A 17,645-nucleotide genomic window follows, 5' to 3' on the forward strand; every position below is an offset into this window, starting at 1 on the left:
AGGGAGGCTTGGCCAATGAAGGTGGCCAAACTGCCAAAGAAATTTTCCTCTGTTTGGCCAATGTTTACGCTAATTCCTTTTTGGATGGTAATCAAAAACACTGCTTTTGCAAAGGAAACTAAAAGCTACACTTAAGCCCCAAACATGTTCTTTAAGTTCAAAGTTCCAGGAGGAGGATCAGCTGAATCAAACATTTCCAGAATGAAAAACAGCTAACCCTTAACTTCCGCTTCACATATTTTTAAGTTATGATCATGTAAACAAGTAGGAAAAAACCACATGCTTCTGATCAAATATTTCAAACACTAGTTCAGTGTGGCTGGAGCTGAGTAGATGCTAGAGGGGCAAAGAGGTCTGCTCTCCAGAATTTCTGTTGGTCTGGTGGGAAACTAAGTACAAACCACACGTTGCAGCTGTCCTGGAGGGAGGCATCCAGCCCAGTAGTCTCGGAGGAAGTGCATAATGCTGTCTGCGGTACCTGTGTGATTCTGACCTATGTCTAGAAGGATGGATGGGTTTTTTTCCAGTTTGGCCATCAGGGATAAGGTGATGAAGGCAATGGGTGCAAAGACTTGGCTGCAGAGCCTCTGCGAGCGTGAGGTGGCAGTGAGGACACAGCAGAGAGATCATGAAGGAACCATTCATTCTGCCATGCCACGGATATCAGCTCCAGACAGCGGGACACCGTCTGACCTCCTGATTCCTTATACCTCCTCACACTATTAGTGACTACTAAGAGTGAAACAGAGATACAGAAACCAAAATCAAAGACCCAAACAGAGCAATCCTAAGGCAAAGACCTCTTATTTATGACCCCCATAAAGTTAAAATTTACATATATATAACGTATATATATATATATATATAGTCTTTTATCCATAATCTGTTGGATGTTGAAGCATTATTTTTTCAAAGTTCTATAGCAGAAATTATTAAAATATTTGCCAAGTATTACATTTTTTTTCTCACCATCCTCATGACTTGAAGAGGTAGGAAATTATGCAGATAAAAAAAATGAGGGTGAAATTCATGCTACTCATTTCAATGTTGATCCATCTCCTTATTTTGAATTTTTCAGGACTTCCTGTCTGTGTCAGATATTATTGACTACTTCAGGAAAATGCCACTTCTGCTCATTGATGGGAAAAACCGAGGCTCCAGATACCAGTGCACATTAACGCATTCTGCAGGTTATCCCTAGCAAGTTAGCCAAATAAATGAACCTTCCTCCTGCCTCTGCTGCCAGCATGGGAAGATCAGTCAACCGTGGTGAATGGACAAACACTTAGAACTGAATCAAACCCCTCAACATGAGCACAAGGTTTTGACTTTCACATAAAAAACTGTTTGAAATGAAGACTGTCAAATAGCTCATAATTTATTTATTCTTCTTCAATGTTTGTAAAGTGCATGAGTTAATACTGTTCACACTTGAAGTCTAGTAGTGCACTGTAATAATTCATTTAAAAAGTGTATTTTGGAATACCCATTTCAAAGTACAGTAGTTTATATAGTTACAGAAATAATTTGAGGCAAGTTTAAAAACACTGAAACAGTAATAGTTTTTGATATCACATAAAACTGATTTTTTTGATAGCCAAACCTTTGTTAGTCAGAGGTAGTCCTCAGTTTTATACATATAATTTAAAAATTCCTAAAATTCATTTTCTCAGCAGCAATCATTTAAGAGGCTTCAAACTATTTCATCCTTTCTTATTTGGTGTTTTTTTGCTGGGGGGATTTTTGTGTACTTTTTTATGAAAAGATAAATGCATGATGGGATAACTTCCTAGGATTAAAATTAATTTTCCTTTTGCTTTACTTTTGTGTTCCTAAAACTATTGACTTTGTTTAGTCCATACTATTATACTTTTGTTTTAAAGCAAATTTAACTACAAATACTGAAAGTAATCATTTTAAATTTAGAGATGAGGCTTTGGTATCAAATACATCTGGATATAAGTGCATCATATCCCAACACCCACATCCCACCTCCTCTAGAATTCCCACAACTCCAAAAGCATTTTCAAGTCATGTGGATTTTACCAAAGTCTTCCAGCAAAGATGAAAGAGCAATGCATATCCACAGAAAAATGTGATCAGACTTGCCTATTAGATGCCTTCCTTTGGATCTCTTTTATCCCCTGACAACTCCACCATAAAGCCCTTCTCATCTTCATTCCTAAAGAGCCTTTATAGATCCTTTGAAGCAACACAGCTCTTTCCTTCAGCTTACTTATCTCACTTAACAGACAGTAGTAGGTGTTCAGCACAACAAAAACCAGGCATTTGGTTGTTCTTCAAGTTTTCCCCTTGAGGGCCTTGGTTATTATCCACCACTTTTATTAACGACAAAAATTTTCGGCTTCTCTATTTAATCTGCAAGTTTTCTGAGGGGCAAAGAAAAATATCTTGCCTCTTCATTTTCGTAAGTTAATTAACAGAACATCAGAAGGGAGCTTAGACGTTACCTGGTTAAAACTGATAATAATTTGCTAAGATAACAGGTACGTGGAGACTTTTAACCAATTATGATGATAATGTTTCAAGCTTCATCCTTATAAACTGGGAGTTCTCAATTTAGGGTCCAGAGCTAGGGAGTTCTAAAGCTGAAAAATCTTCATTCATTTACATGTTTATTCAATGGAATTTCAACAAGCATTTAATTAGTGCCTATTCTGTGTTAAATACTGAGTTGGATGGTGAGGATAGCAGACACCATGAGTTGATCTTGTGTCCTGCTTTAGGGCACACTACCCTTTATGTTTGAAAATCTCTAAAATGAAGGAGGTCATAGATTTCAAAGCAGCTATTTGGTAGTGAATCATGTCAGCTGCCATATCTCTACCCTCTTGTACCTGCCATATGTAGGAAACCAGTCTAACAGAAGAGGATAAAGTCAATGCACAGAAATAGAACCAGGTTAGAAACAGATGATAAATTAGTAGAGTCCCTGACATCTATTTCAACCACTTCCAAGTCACATGACCCAATAAATGCTTCAGCTAACTTGAGTTGTTTTTGGCACTTGTTACCAGGAGAGATCTGATTAATACAAATTCATACCATCCACTTCTAATTTGGTTAACTCTCTTTCAATCTGAGCCAAATTCAAGCATAAAGTAAAGGATAAGCAATGCCCCATGGCCAATTTCCTATATCATATTCTTGCCACTAGTGAAATGAATTAGCCATTCTTTGAAACATTAAAACAATAAAACAGCCTTCAAGAATATTAAATGATTATTTACAACTCATCATATTTTTATTTTGTTTTTTATCATATTAAATATGTTAGTAGACTCAATTCTCCCAGATACATGTTAATTCTACAATAAATACAGTTACAAATTCACAACAAACAAAAAGAAATCAGATAGAAAAACTGGTAGAAGCAAAGGATACATCTGATATTTTAGACTCTTCAAAGAAGGGGGTTTTCCCTTTTGGTTCCTGTAAGTCATCTGTCTTCACAGGACGATTAAAATGTAGAGTAAGATCACAAAGCAGCAACTGGGAGAGCTCTGTGTAAAACAAAATAATAGAAGATACCGTCTTGGAGCACATATGTCATAGACAACTATTATTTCTTTTTTTTTTTTAAAGATTTTATTTTGGGAGGTGCCTGGTGGCTCTCAGTTGAGTGTCTGACTCCTGATTTCAGCTCAAGATCTCAGGAGCCCCGTGTCAGGCTCTGGTTTCAGTTCGGAGTCTGCTTGAGATTCTCTCTCTCCCTCTCCCTCTTCCCCTAGCCCTGCTTGAACTCTATCTCTCTCTAAAATAAATAAAATCTTTGAAAAAAAAGATTTTATTTTTACATAAATCTCTATACTCAGTGTGGGGCTCGAACCCACAACCCTGAGTTCAAGAGTTGCACAGTCTACCAACCGAGCCAGCCAGGTGTCCCTATTATTACTTTTAGTAGCTATTTCTAATTCTTAGTTTTCTCCTAAGTGATTATTGATCAGACCACAATTAAGTGTGCCCCATTTTGACTTAAAGTCAAATTTATATACTATAAAATAAGCATGGCATAAAAATTAACTAGAAGGCTCCACTATCTTACTAAACTGCAACTTGATTTATACAAATTTGATTTATGCTTTTTGTAAACTTACTATTTTTGTGTTATATGTTATGTATAGAGAATCAAATAGGTCTATAAAGCATGTTACAAAAATTAGCAGTTCCTATCTCCAAGAGGCAACCACTTTTAACTTTTTTTTCCTGCTCATATTGTTTTTGTTGCTTTTGTTGTTTTGTGTGTGTCTGTGTTTGGTGTCTTTTGCTTTTGTTTGGAGGGCAGGTATTTACCTCCATATCTCTAAATGACATGCATATTTTATTTTTTCAACTGTAGGTATTATCTATCTGCTTCTGACTACAGAAGATTATGATATAGTTCTTTTCACTCACCCCCCACTCCCCCAGAGTGTACTTAAGAGTACAATATTTTTTCATTTTTACTTTTTAAAAGATTTCATTTGTTTATTTGACAGAGAGAGAGAGAGTGAGAGCAGGAACACAAGCAGGGGGAGTGGGAGAGGGAGAAGCAGGCTTCCCGCCGAGCAGGGAGCCCGATGCGGGGCTTGATCCCAGGACCCCAGGATCATGACCTGAGCCTAAGGCAGATGCTTAACGACTGAGCCACCCAGGCACCCAAGAGTAGAATTTTTGTTAGCTAAATATTTAAAAGTTAAAACGTTTTGATTATATAAATATTCTCCACAGCTGAGCCTTCCAGTACATTTCCCTTCCTGCATGGTGCCACCCAGTTAGTAATTTTCTTGTTTTCACTGCTTAATTATCATAAATATATCCCAAATCTTCCCCAGTTGGGCTGATCTCCTTCTAGTATATAGTCAGATGCCTTAGCTATCTGATTGTTGAAAGTCTCTCCTCTCCTAGAGCCTTATGATCTACTCTAGTCCGGACTGCTTGCTCTCTAGATCTGCAGCACAGCACGCATCTGGAAACTCCCTTCACCATTATCCTAGGGACTTCTTTCCCCCCTCCCTTGTGTGGAGTATCCTTTTTCCAGAATCTCATTTCTTTCTCTTTTGGTCTGCTACCTTGTTTGGTGGAATATGACCTCAGTAATCAGTAACTTTCTGAAGGGGGAAAAATTTTATGTCTGAAAATTTCTCTCTCTATACCAATGCTTTAATAGATTGACTATAGAAATATGTTAGAAATCATGTTTCTTCAGATTTCCAAGGCCTTGCTACACTGTCTTCTAGCTTCCAATGTAGCTTTGAGAATTTTCATAATTCTAATTCTTAATCGTTGTTTCTCTTTAGAAACTTCAAGGACTTTTTGTTCTTCCAGAACAAAATTTCACAGTATTGTACTTGGGGGTCTACTTTTAACCACCGTGTGGGGCTCTTTCATTATAGAAACTCCTCTCCTTCAGCTCTTTAAATTTTTCTCAGATTAGTTCTTTAATGAGTTCCTCCCTGTGCAGTGTCTGCATTCTTTTTTTATAACATTCCTGTTTACTGAATGTTGAACTTCCTTGACTGATCTTGTAATTTTTTTCTCCCCAAAACTTTCCACCTCTATTTTTTTTTCCCCTCTAGGGGATTGTCCTTTTATCCTTAAACCCTTACACAGAGGTTATTTCTATTGTCCCACTTAATTTCCAACAATTCCCTTCTCTAAAATTTTTTTATAGGATCATGTTCCTGTCTCATGGACACAGCATCTTCTTTTACTTCTCAGCTATTGATAGTTTCTTGGGAGTTTTCATCTTACTTCATGATTTCTGTTTCTTCCTCATTGATGGAATCCATGTATTGACTTGTCTCTGCTTTTCATATTAGATGCTTTCATCAAATATCTATTGCGCCAGAGCTATCTGCTCATATTTAAGACCATGGCAGTAAAGACAACTGGAAACTCTGTGCCTATGGTAGCCTGTCCTGGGGGGTGAGCTGACTGGGTATTTTGTTGGGAGAAACCTCTGCTCTCAGTGTCTTTAGATTTTTTTTCTCTTAGGCTAAGATTCCTGAAAGAAAAATCTGCTTGAGGGTGTAAATCTGGCTGCCAATGTTTTGTAGCCAAGTGGGAAGAGAAAGCTGGGAGTCTTGTAATTCAGTATGTAAACTTTGTCTTAATATCTTTGTTTTCAGTACAGTACTCTTTGCCTCAACTTGTGGCTAATGGCTCCAGGCCAGAGATCCTGTCAGGGAATAAAACTCAACTCTTCTGTCATAGAAAAGGACAGTTGCCTAGTTCAGAGAGGGGAAGAGAACTTAGGGTTCTACAAACTACTTCTTCTTCTTCTTCTTCTTCTTCTTCTTCTTCTTCTTCTTCTAATTCTTTTTTAAGAGAGAGAGGTGGGGGAGGCACAGAGGGAGAATAAAAGTTTTTTTAAATTAAAAAAAGAGAGAGAGAGTCTCAAGCAGGCTCCATGCCTAGCGCGGAGCCTCACGCGGAGCTCTATCTCATGACCCTGAGATCATGACCTGAGCTGAAATCAAGAATCAGATGTTTAATTGACTGAGCCACCCAGGTGCCCCTTTTTAATATCTATCTATCTATCTATCTATCTATCTATCTATCTATCTATCTATCTATCTATCTATCATCTATCCATCCATCCATTCATCTATCTCTCTAGGGTCTACAACTTCTTAAACATTTAACCAGCCTTCCTGTTCTTAACCCCACTTTTACCCCCACTTCCTGAGGATTCTGGTGCCACCAAATATTGAGTCTTCATTGGCTCTACCCAGCCAGCTCACAGATCAGATTTTTGGACTTTAGGGTTCAGACTTTTCTGTTTGCTTCCATTTGCTTTCTGTTTCACTGTTAACTTTTTTTGAGAGCTCTTTACCTTGTGCATTTTTGTCTCTTTAAAACCACTTTAAATTTAAATCTCAGGTTTCCTAGTGACTAGTTGTGTGATCTAGGAAGAGTAGTTAACCTCTCTATGTCTGTTTCTCTATTTGTAAATGCCAGTGGTAGTATTTTCTACCTCACAAGGTTGTAATGACAATTGAGTCCATTTATACAGAGCTCTTGGAAGAGCATCTGGATTACGGTAAATACTATGTGTCAGCTATTGACATTATTATTGAGAAAAGGACGTTTGGCTAAAAGGAGTGCTGTTCATTTAATCTTCCATGTTTACCAGAAGTCTGCTCTCTGACTCTAGCTCTACAAGCCCCTATAGCCTAACTGCCTGATTTACCCCACAGCTTCTCAGGAACATATTCATCACACGTCTATTTTACTTCACGGAAGAATAATCCCCAAGTTAGCACAGTTAAATCAAGTTTGAGAAAAATCTAAAGCTTCTCTGTTTTAAATGAACACAAGTATCCAGACACCAATTTTTCATTTAATAAACATTTCTAAGAACCTATTATATCAAGGTGCTATGTTAAGTGCCTGGAAGACCCTTAAGGAGCTTACAGTTGAGCAGGGATAGGAAAAGTAAGTAAACATGCAATTACAACACAGTGTGATAGATGATATGAAAAGGTAGAAGAGATAACATGCTTGCTTACAAAAAGTTTGCCAGTGTAAGTAACCTTGACTAGCAAGTAGCAGTTAACCTGGCTGGGTGGAGGTGGGGGTGCAGCAGTGGGCATTTCAGAAGATGCATGTGTTATTAAGATACAGATATGAATAAAGAGCAAATATGTAGCTCAGCAAATGGTTTGGTGTGGCTGAAGCACAGAATGTGCAGGGATAAAAGAATGATAAGATACTGGAGAGGTAGGCAGGGGCCTGATCTCAAGAGGTCTTATAGTCCATTCTAGGAGGTTTGTTGGACTTTATTCTGGGGCAATAGTGAACTAATGAGAGTTTTCAGGAGATTCACATTTTAGAAAGGAAATCCTTACTGTATCATTGAGTTTGGTTTTGAGGGGTGATGAATTAAGCAAAGATAACGAGATTTCTTTATATCAGATTCCTCAGAGCCTTTGTTAATATGTACTGTGAATTTTTGAGAGAAATATACAGCATAAAGCACTTCCCAAATTTATTTGACCATAATAACGTGGACTCTGTTCTTACCGCACACCACTTATTAACATCTCTTGAGACAGCAGGGTTCGAATATCAAAGTCTGGGAAATGTGGCACCCACTGTTTGGTGCCTAACTAACAAACACTTCCCTCTTGTTCTTGGTGGTACAACGTGATTCCATCTGAGGTGATCCTTTCCCCAGCTCCAGCAGTAAGTCCTGAGTGGCCCAAACTGGTCTTGACCATCCCATTCCCCTTGACAGCAGCTCGTGTAGGCATATGCATTTGATGCAAATGCGGCCACGAAAGGAAACGGAAAATGTGCTGGAGGGACCCGAGGAAAGGCTTTTATAGAGACAGGCAGATGCAGTGTCTGTCCATGGCCACACCTGCAGGTAATGACTCTGAGTGATAAACAGAGAGAACATAACAGAGCAGATAAATGGAAAGAACCTGGTATGGTCAGAAACCTTTAAAATTCTGAATTAATTCTGGGACTGCCCTACCTTGGATCTCTTATTTCCTTGTTGTATAAGCCACATTAAGTTGATATTTTGTTACTTTTATAGCTGAATTCCTTATAACTGACAGAGAGGTTATCTTCAAATATCCAAGAGCTGTCCTAAGAAGAATAACTACATATTCAGTGTAGTGTCATGTTTAGAAATAGGACAAGTGTGTGAAAGGAAGCCGGGAATGGATTTCAGCTAGTCCATAAGGAGGAACCATCTAAAAAGGAAGAGGCTGACTGGTGAGAGAGGGAGTTCTCCAACAGAGGAAATATTTGGTCAGGGATAAATTGTCCCTAGAAATATTCAATCACGGAGATGTTACATGTCTGGGATAAAGTAACAGAATGTCTGTGAGGTGAATGACTAAATGTCATGAACTGTAAGGTCTAATCCTACTCTATGAATCTGTTTAAAATGAAGAACCCTGAACTCACAGAATCAAACAAACTTATAATTTTAATTTGGAAGGAACCTTAGGGGCTTGGTAAAGATTAATGGATAGAGACACTGAATTTTGCAGAGCGTGACATCATCGTGCAATAGTTTATTGAAGGGAAGGAAGGAAAGTAAATTTAAAGAGGTTAGTTAGACAACATCATAAGCTTGTTAGTGTCAGGGATGGGAATTCAAGTCTGCTAACTCCCAGGAAAATTCTCAAACATAATTCATCTTTAGAGATCTAGTTCATATTACAGTGTCAACATTTCTTAAGAAGTAGAGAAATCCTAATTAGTAGGCAAATCCAGTTATATCCCGGCAGAAGCACAATTTGGCTCTATTGTTTGTTTTATAACTATGGCATGCAAACATTTTAATTCGGGGATTCCATACTTACCTTTCATCTTCTTCAGCTCTGAAGAAATTGTGTTAATGTTTTTAATTATGGCTTCCACATTTAGCTCATGGTCAGGAACATTATTCTTAAACATCTGATTTTAAAAGAGAAACAAAATGTATAAATCAGAAGCATTTATGTGCACCTTGAAAATACTTAAAGCTTTGGTATTTCTAAAAGGAAAATCTGTTATTTCAGAACTGAAATCATTCTGAAATGACAGTCAACATAACGGTTAAAATTCTAGTATAGTAAGGCATCAACTTGTTCATATTTTCCAACTGAAGACACCTCCAACTAGAACTCTTCTTTCATGAAACCAGATAACAAGATGGGGCCCTTACAATGGAAATGCAGTGGTCCCCTTTTCAGAAAGCCTCAGCACTTATAAGCTACCTTATAATTGAGTAGTTGTATAAAACTTTCTCTATTTTTGTTTATGTAAGACAGTGTATTCTTCTAATTGATTCTTGAATGACAGGGTCCACATTAAAACTCTAAGTTCATAGTAAAACTCAAAGTAAGATTCAATTATAATTTATAAACTAAGAAGATGGCAAAAGGACCCCTTTTATTTTAGCTTTGGGAATTAGGGCAATACACTTTTAAAAAATTCTGGTTAACTAAAATGTGTAAATCAACAGGTTACCATGTTATATGTACAGTACCTATTTTTTTAACCAATTGTGCCAGGTACAAATACATAAACAGGTGGTTCACTAGAAACTAACCTTAGCCATTCAAATCTCGCAAAATGACTTGAAAAAATAAACCACAATTGGCTACACAACTCCAGCAGTGTGAGTCAGGGCAGTTATGGGTCAGGCTGCTTGTCCAAAATAATGAAAATAAACTAACCGTTAAGTCAATTTCTTGTCTCTGCTTTCTCCTGAGTTGAGGAATTTATCCTACTTCACTCACTTTAGAGCCACTACAAAGGTATAAAAATTTCGTTTTCCAATGAATAAAATATATTTTGCATGCACCTACAATACCCTAGAAGCCAAAAAGATAGCCAAAAGCTATCTTACTTGGTTGGGTATAGCAAATCAAAAGATTTGTGTTTGGGATGGGGGTCGGGGGAGAAAAGCTGATTAAAATAAAGAGGGTGGAGAAAGTGTAATTAAAGAACTTTAAAAATGAGGAATGGTTGTAAAAAAACATTAAAATTAAAAAACCTAGAGGGAAGTAGAAACTACATGGATAGGGAAATATCCAAGAAAGTTGACCCTCCCACCCCGGGTCTGGTTATCCAGTGCCCTTGAGTGTGCCCTTGGACGGGTGGGGTCAGAAAGCAGAGCTGGGGCTGGACCCCACTGGCCTGGACAGAGGTCAGAGGTGTGTCAAGCCTTCCGTGGAGATGTCAGGTAGGCCATCGCTCGGACTGAAAGGAGAGGCCGGTCCAAGGGCATTCCCCAGAGGTGAGACGTGGTGAGCTGGCTCTGGGGACAGAGGGAGTAGTGGAATCTGAGGCCGGGATGCCGCCGACAGAAGGCACTAATGCAACCAAGGCACGGACCTCCAGCCAGAAGGCCGGCACGCAGGGTTCGGGCCCTCATCCTGAGAAACGAGGATCATCCCCACAGCTGTTGTTCCAAAGGCCAACCCCTCCCTCTCATCCCAACCTACACCAGTGAGGAAACCCAGGATGCCGCTGGCCCACCCAACTGCCACTTGGTGACTGAAGATAGCCTCGAAGTTTCCACAGCCCTCCTGCTCCCAAGCCGGATCAGGACGACGCAAAACGCACTCCGCGTGACCCTGGCCTTGGGACAACCACCGGCCAGCCCCTTCTGGAACCCACGGAAGCCTGTGAGGAGCCCCGGGCCCTTGGGGGCCCGCCCATTTGGAGGCTGACGATGGAGTCTGAGGCAGCCTGGAAATTTCAACAGCCTTCGCCTTGCCCCCAAACCGGATTAGGATTTATTTAAAACCCAGTACCCTTGGCTGGCCCACAAACCAACCCCGTGAGGACCCACCTGGCCAACCGTCACCAAAGCTCTGACAGCCGGTGGGGCGGAGCCGACTGTGAATAGCAGGACTGTGCATCCTGATTGGCCAGCTTCTCTGCCTGCTGCATCCTGGGAGTTGTAGTTCCAGGCACGGCCCCTGCCGAGAGGGTGCTTGGTGCTAAGCTGGAAGGGACTGGCCGCGGACCTGTGGGCAGAGAGGGAGGGTGGAGCAGGCGCTGACATTTTTGCTTCCAGTGTGCCAGGCACTGTGCTAGGTGCTTCCCAGCCCTTATCTGCATTTAATTTTCACAGTATAGGAGTGTGATTAAGGCTAGACCCTGGACTGAAACTGCTCAGGTTTGAATCCTACTCCAGCATTTGTTTAGCTAGAGAGATGCTGGTAAACAGTTTAATCATTTAGAGTTTAAGTGTCCTCATCTATCATGTGAAGATAATAATAACTGCCTTCTAGTGTTCTTTTGAGGTTTAAGTGAGATAATGCCTCAAAGGGGCTTGGCAGATGATGTGCCCAATAAATGTTAGTTATTACCATTCCTATAAATTTTTATAGATGAGTGAAGAGTACAGACCAATGGAGAGATATACACTGGTCTCTTGCCAGTGGAGAAGCTGGGATTCAAGCCATCTTTGCTAGATTCCAAGAGGAATCTCTGGCACTGCAACCTCTGGGGCTGACTCAAAGACTTTCCCTCGGGAAGGCTTTAGATTAAGTAAGTCTTTGCCTTCTGTTAAGTCTCCCCTATAATATCCAGCAGCTCTCAAACCAGTCTTTTCCTGACAACTGAGAGCACATAGTCTGTTGTTTATTTTATATCCAGTCACTTTCAGTTTGACACTGTGGAATATGTTGTCTGATGCAGAGTTAGATGTACTTATTTCACAGATCACTGACCTTAAACACAGGTGTACTAATGCACATACAAGCATGCAAGTGATCAACATGTGGTGAGCAACATTTATTTTCTAAATTAAGGACATTAACAAAGCAAAAATAACTGCCATCACTGTTTTTATAAAAGCAGAGATAATCTGACATCCAAAAAGAAAGGAAGAAAGAAAAAAGAAGGAAGGTTATAGTAATTTCAGAGTAAGACCAGCTTAATAAAAATCTTACTGGATGTCTCCCCCTTGTATTGACTCAGACTAGTGAAAACTGTACCTCAGACCTGCATCCAGATTGTGTGTTTGGAAACTCCACATAGATTATAGCAGAAGGAGATGAGGTGTTTAAGAGAAGTAAGGTGAAAAGCATAGGTGGGTTGAGATAGCATTGAGACTGAGAATCCTGAAAATCCAGGGATGATGGGGGCTGCGTCTTGGTAGGATGTGGTGTCTGTGGGGCCCCATCATCCCAAACCCACTGACCCCATTCACAGGATTCAGGAAGTGTTTGCGTGTCCTGCTTCAGCTCAGATACCTGTGGATTAGGACTCTGCTTACAGGATTTCTGATAGAACTTCCCCCTGTCCTGAACGCTGCTTACTTCTTATGAGTAGACTCAAATGCTGTAATTTGGAAAAGATCGTCCTGGTGATGGGTATTGAGGAGGGCACGTTCTGCATGGAGCACTGGGTGTTATGAACAAACAATGAATCATGGAACACTGCACCAAAAACTAATGATGTAATATATGGTGATTAACATAACAATAAAAAAATAAAAAAAAAAGAAGAAGAATCAACTTTGTGTTTCTTTAAAATAAGTGGTATAAGAAGAAAAAAGAAATGTGGACTCAGAAAAAGATAGATTGTAATAATGTATTTTCCTTCATAAAAATGTCTTAGAGTAACGATGACTACTTATTGTAGTGTTTTTCCTCCCCAAGTAACTATAGATTCTTATTTCTTTTCCTGAGAAAATAAAACTTTAAAAGCATGATCTGCTACTTGAAGCTTGAGACTGTTATAGATGAGGCCCTAAAAAATCTATCTTCCTTAATAAGTTTGCAAAGCTTTACTGGAACTCCACACAGGTTGCAGTTGTTGATTCTAATGTTAATCAAATAAAGAAGATTAAAAAGGTGGTAAATTGTCCCATAAAGAGAAAAGTTGTTACAGAACAACAAGGTGATTAAGCGTCTTATGGAGTCGTGTGTGAGTGCCTCAGTTAGTTTTATTACGAATTCTTGACATAAAGTCTTCGTTTCCAGGAAAACAAATTGAGTAAATTATCTCACTTCTTGCACTTGCTCTCAAAGTTCCCATTCCCATTGTTTCCCTGCTCATCATCAATTACAAGTGCTGGTCTCTGCCTGGGGACTCCTGTTGGAGCACCAACTCCCATCTGAATATGGCTTTGTGCAACCTTTTTGCATATAAATGTAGGTGGTGACAAGTGCATGCTTAGATCATTACTCGTGAAGCATGACCAGTATCTGATGGATCAAGGTAATCTCCATGTGTCAGAACAACCAATGTTCTCCCCATAGCCAGTCACAGCAAGAAAGGGAGAAGGCACGTGACTTTGGCCACTGTGGTCTGAGGTGAGGGGTGGGCTCCCTGCCCATTGTCTTCTTCAAGCAGCTGATGTTCCATTGGGCAAAATCATTTTCTTTTTCTCCAGAAGAAGCACACTCCTGAACTATAGAAAGGTGTTACTAACAAAAATCCACATTGCTCGCTGTAACTAAAATATTTTCACTTCTAATGAAGGAATTACACGAAAGAAAGATATCCTGCCATTTGCGAAACAAGAATGGACCTTGAGGCCGTTATGCTAAATGAAACATGTCAGACAGAGACTTATACGTGGAATCTAAAAACATTGAACTCCTAGGAACAGATTGTAGAATGGCATTTGCCGGAGGTTAGGGGGTGGGGGAAACGTGAAGATGTTGGGGAAAGGGGACAGATTTTCAGTTACAAGATGAACAAATTCCAAGGATCCAAAATGGTAACTGCTGTTAACAATATTCTATTGTGTAGTTGAAAGCTGCTATGAAAGTGGAGCTTTTAATGTTTTCACCATAAAAGCAACAACATAATAAAATGCTTATTATGTGAAGTCACGGATAACCTTGTTATGGTAAACATTTCACAATAGTTATGTATATAAAATCATCCCATTGTACACCTTAAATGTAATGCTATATGTCAATTATACCTCAATAAAGCTGAGGAAAAAAAGAAATTACAGTGTGTATCAACATTTTCCTCTGAAATAGGGCGGTACCCAAATATAGCTGCCAGATAAAATATAGGACACCCAGTTAAATCTGAATTTTAAGTAAATGACAAATAATTTCTTTACAAATAAGTATTTCCTGAATATTGGGTAGGTACATACTTATATTTACAATTTATTCGTTTATCTAAAAGTCAAATTTAACTGGGAATCCTGTACTTTTATTTGCTAAATTTGGCAACCCTATGCCCCAAACACTTCAACCCCTAAAAAGAAAAGCAAACAGTCTGAAGTCTTGTAGATTCAGTAGGTATGGAAGCCAAGAGAGAATATTGAAGTTTTCCAACTTGATGCCCGAAATAATAAAATACATACTTACTGTGCCAGAATTTGGCCCTCTTCTTCCTTCAACATTCCTGTAATGCAAGAATGAAGCAAATGGACAAAAGCTGACAACATTCAGCATGGTGCTGTTTTTGACAGTTGCTGCTATGCCCGTTTGTCTGAAAACTCTTTGTGCTTGGCTTTTTAGAAAATGCCTTTATCCAGCAAGGCATATTCATGATACAAGTTGTGTTTATTTCCAGAGATCCGCCAATCAGGGAAAACCTTTTCTCTCCCCAAATAAAATATGTTTCCAATTCTATCATGTCAGCCCTGCATCCCCCAACAATACTTCCCCTGTTTATTAAAGACATAGATCCTGATCAGATGTTTCTCTCCCCAGGCAATACCTTCACCTCCCCACACCTCATCCTCATCAGCCAGCCATGCAATGAAAAATGAATATCTTCATGAAAAAATTATATTATGTTCATGAAGTAAATTACAATAGAATATAAGTGTATACGCACCTTTTGTAAATGAAAATATGTATATATGCGTAAAAGCAGGTTTGGAAGAATATACACCCAAATGTTAACAAAGATCTCTGGGTAAAGTGAGATTTATGCGTGATTTCATTTCTCTGTGTTTATTTATATAGCCCAGCTGTGACTTTAGTCCCAATCCTCTTCTCTATATTTTAAACTCTCCAGGGCATCTCTCAATGTGGGCACAACAACAATTACTGTCAAGCGGAGCTTTTCAAGCCTTACGGGGCAATTACTCAGGAAGCTCGTGAAAATGCAGATTTCCAGGCTCACCCCAAAGACCTTGATTTAGTACATCTAAGGTAGGGGGTCCCTAAATCTGCATTCTTAATCCTTCCTCCTTCCATCTTAACCTAGTTCGACTGCAAACCATACTGCGGAGGAATAGTGAGTGACTTACTGGCTTCACTGGGCACCTTCTACAAATCCCATGTGCATGACCATGGTTGAAACTTATTTTGGCCACTGATGCCAGAATTATACACATATATAATACACACATATATAATTTAATATACATTAGATATAAATATATATTTTTATATACATATTATGTATATATACATATAATTTTCAAGCATAAATCAGTCCATTTAATTTCCCTTTGAGAGACGAAAGAGTTTTGGGTGGAAGGCCCCCCCCCCCAGCACAGCAGCATGGAGACTCACCAGGTCCTCTTGATTCACAGGCGGAGGGGAGGAGGGGGGTAGGGGATGTACCTTCCAGTTTCAGGTTCTTCCTAATTTAGGTCTGTATTTCTTCTGTTTCCTCTGCTTTTTGTTTGTTGGCTTCCAGTTTCCCTTGCCATCGTGATGGAAATCTAGTGCTAAGGTCTGAGATGTTATATGATTTTTCGCGAACATTTACATTTGTATGTGTAAGTTTCGGTAATAAAACTCCGCCTACTTCTAGCTCCGCAGCCGCCCCCTGCTGTGGGAAACCACCACGCCCTACCTGTGCTGCTTGCAATAGCGTCCTCGGGGGTTTTGCCACTGCTGCTCTTGCACAAGATGATCCGCTGGCTCTACACACTACAACGGGATGAGCTTTTTGAGATGTAAATTAGATCGTGCCATTCTCTAGCTTAAAACCCTCCACTGGCTTCCTATAGCCCTGGGAAGAAGCACCCACCTGCTGACCCTGAGCTCCGGTCGGTCTCTCTCCCCCTCACTCCTCAAACACTCCAAGTCCGTGCCAACAACTCTTTTGTAACTGTTTCCTTCTGGCCTTCCCATACTGTCTCCTTTTCATCCTTTAGGGTTCGGAGGGGCCATCCTCTAATGTTACCTCATTCTCTATCCCAGCCCCTTGTTGCCATAGAACACTCGATATCATTTGTAATTTTAAAATTTATGTTTCTGTTTACTTTTGTTGGTTTTGTTTGGGTCTGCCTCACTAATACATACCTCCTGGAAGGGCAGGAACATCTTTTTCCCCATCACCCTTTATTGTTTATCATGGTATCCTCTGCCTAATCCCACTCCTGGAATATAGTAAGTGCTCAATAAATCCTTGTTCAGTTCAGTTCAGCCTGGGTAAATGAATTGGCCTGCTGCTATAGTGCCATCCTTGAGAGTCAGGGAAACCAGGCTGCGCATTAGCACCCGCTGCTCAGCTAGACTCCCGGCAACGCTCTGACAGCAGAAGTCCCCCTTCGTGGCCTCTGAGCCCCCTGCAAGAGGACAGCCCCCCTGGGAGCGAAGCAGAAAGTGGATGAACCACCGCAACATAAACACTAAGCTTTCCCCTTAGTTCTGTCTGCTCTCTTATGCTGGAACACAGACCAAAGATCCGACACAGCCATGAAAAGCAGACTCGTGGCTGTTCTAGGAAACAATAGGCCTGAGAGCTTCCAAGCAGCTTTGTGCGGGAAGGATCACGCAACTCCGGTCCCTGATGAAGGAACCATCAGGGCCATGGATCATCGCTTGAATAAAAATCAGATGACTTAGGATCTGTCCAAAATGAAGGATGTTTTAATACTTTGTGTGTAAAAACACTGATATTTTGCTTCTTTTTTATTAAACAGATTTTATTATTTTTCAGACTCTTGTCAGCATAATCGTTTTATGGGTGGATGAAATATTCAGCCCCACTGCTGCAGGAGTTCTTTTCCAGCAATTACCTTGTGGCACTTTCACTGTAATTAGGTTTTTGCCGAGGATTTTTCCCCGGGTCTGTGTAATAAATGAAATATGACCAGAATTTAAATTTGTCAATTACAAGCAAGCATAGTGCAGAAACACACAACAGAGCCATGAATTCCAAACCACAGGCTGTTGCTGGGGGGCAGACGCTCTGAAAATTAAAATGGAAATAAAACTATGACGGCCAAGCGAAGAGTGGCCCCC

At 39.9% G+C, this 17,645-nt stretch overlaps 2 protein-coding genes and 1 long non-coding RNA gene across 5 annotated transcripts in view; 1 reads left to right on the forward strand and 2 right to left on the reverse strand.

Moving 5' to 3' along the window:
* The window catches only part of LCP2 (lymphocyte cytosolic protein 2), a 54,940-nt gene extending 46,944 nt beyond the window's left edge, over window positions 1-7,996 (forward strand). Inside the window, exon 21 of the mRNA XM_025867048.2 lies at window positions 1,079-7,996. Coding sequence (XP_025722833.1) covers window positions 1,079-1,201 — 123 coding nt within the window. The 3' untranslated portion in view covers window positions 1,202-7,996. The remainder of the gene's footprint in view (window positions 1-1,078) is intronic.
* Window positions 3,373-11,348, reverse strand: CUNH5orf58 (chromosome unknown C5orf58 homolog). Of its 3 annotated transcripts, none has more exons than XM_073890137.1 (4): window positions 11,306-11,348; window positions 10,185-10,257; window positions 9,327-9,420; window positions 3,373-3,524 (listed from the first exon to the last, which is right to left on the reverse strand). In XM_073890137.1, the coding sequence occupies exons 3-4, from the start codon at window positions 9,418-9,420 to the stop codon at window positions 3,373-3,375; spliced, it is 246 nt and encodes an 81-aa protein (XP_073746238.1). In that variant the 5' UTR covers window positions 10,185-10,257; window positions 11,306-11,348. The 3 variants fall into 3 exon arrangements, with proteins under 3 accessions (XP_073746238.1, XP_025722840.1, XP_073746240.1); XM_025867055.2 differs by lacking the exon at window positions 11,306-11,348 and adding an exon at window positions 10,956-11,081; XM_073890139.1 differs by lacking the exon at window positions 11,306-11,348 and adding an exon at window positions 10,846-10,893.
* A 27-nt stretch (window positions 11,349-11,375) lies between these two features.
* On the reverse strand, window positions 11,376-16,089 carry LOC141371926 (uncharacterized). The gene is made up of 3 exons (XR_012377276.1): window positions 15,963-16,089; window positions 14,802-14,838; window positions 11,376-11,483 (listed from the first exon to the last, which is right to left on the reverse strand). It is a non-coding gene; the product is annotated as an uncharacterized lncRNA (long non-coding RNA).
* Between the last annotated feature and the right edge of the window lie 1,556 nt (window positions 16,090-17,645).

Source organism: Callorhinus ursinus, unplaced genomic scaffold (genome assembly GCF_003265705.2).
Source record: "Callorhinus ursinus isolate GAN/ISIS: 27379988/994484 unplaced genomic scaffold, GSC_fseal_2.0 scaffold3, whole genome shotgun sequence".
Lineage (NCBI taxonomy): Eukaryota > Metazoa > Chordata > Mammalia > Carnivora > Otariidae > Callorhinus > Callorhinus ursinus.

Bases quoted from the DNA above. Each gene is read 5' to 3' on its own strand.
- CUNH5orf58 (XM_073890137.1), bottom strand. From the start codon at position 9,420: ATGTTTAAGAATAATGTTCCTGACCATGAGCTAAATGTGGAAGCCATA. The intron at 3,525-9,326 runs GTAAGTATGGAA...TGTTTTACACAG, and splicing joins AGAGCTGAAGAAGATGAAAG to AGCTCTCCCAGTTGCTGCTT.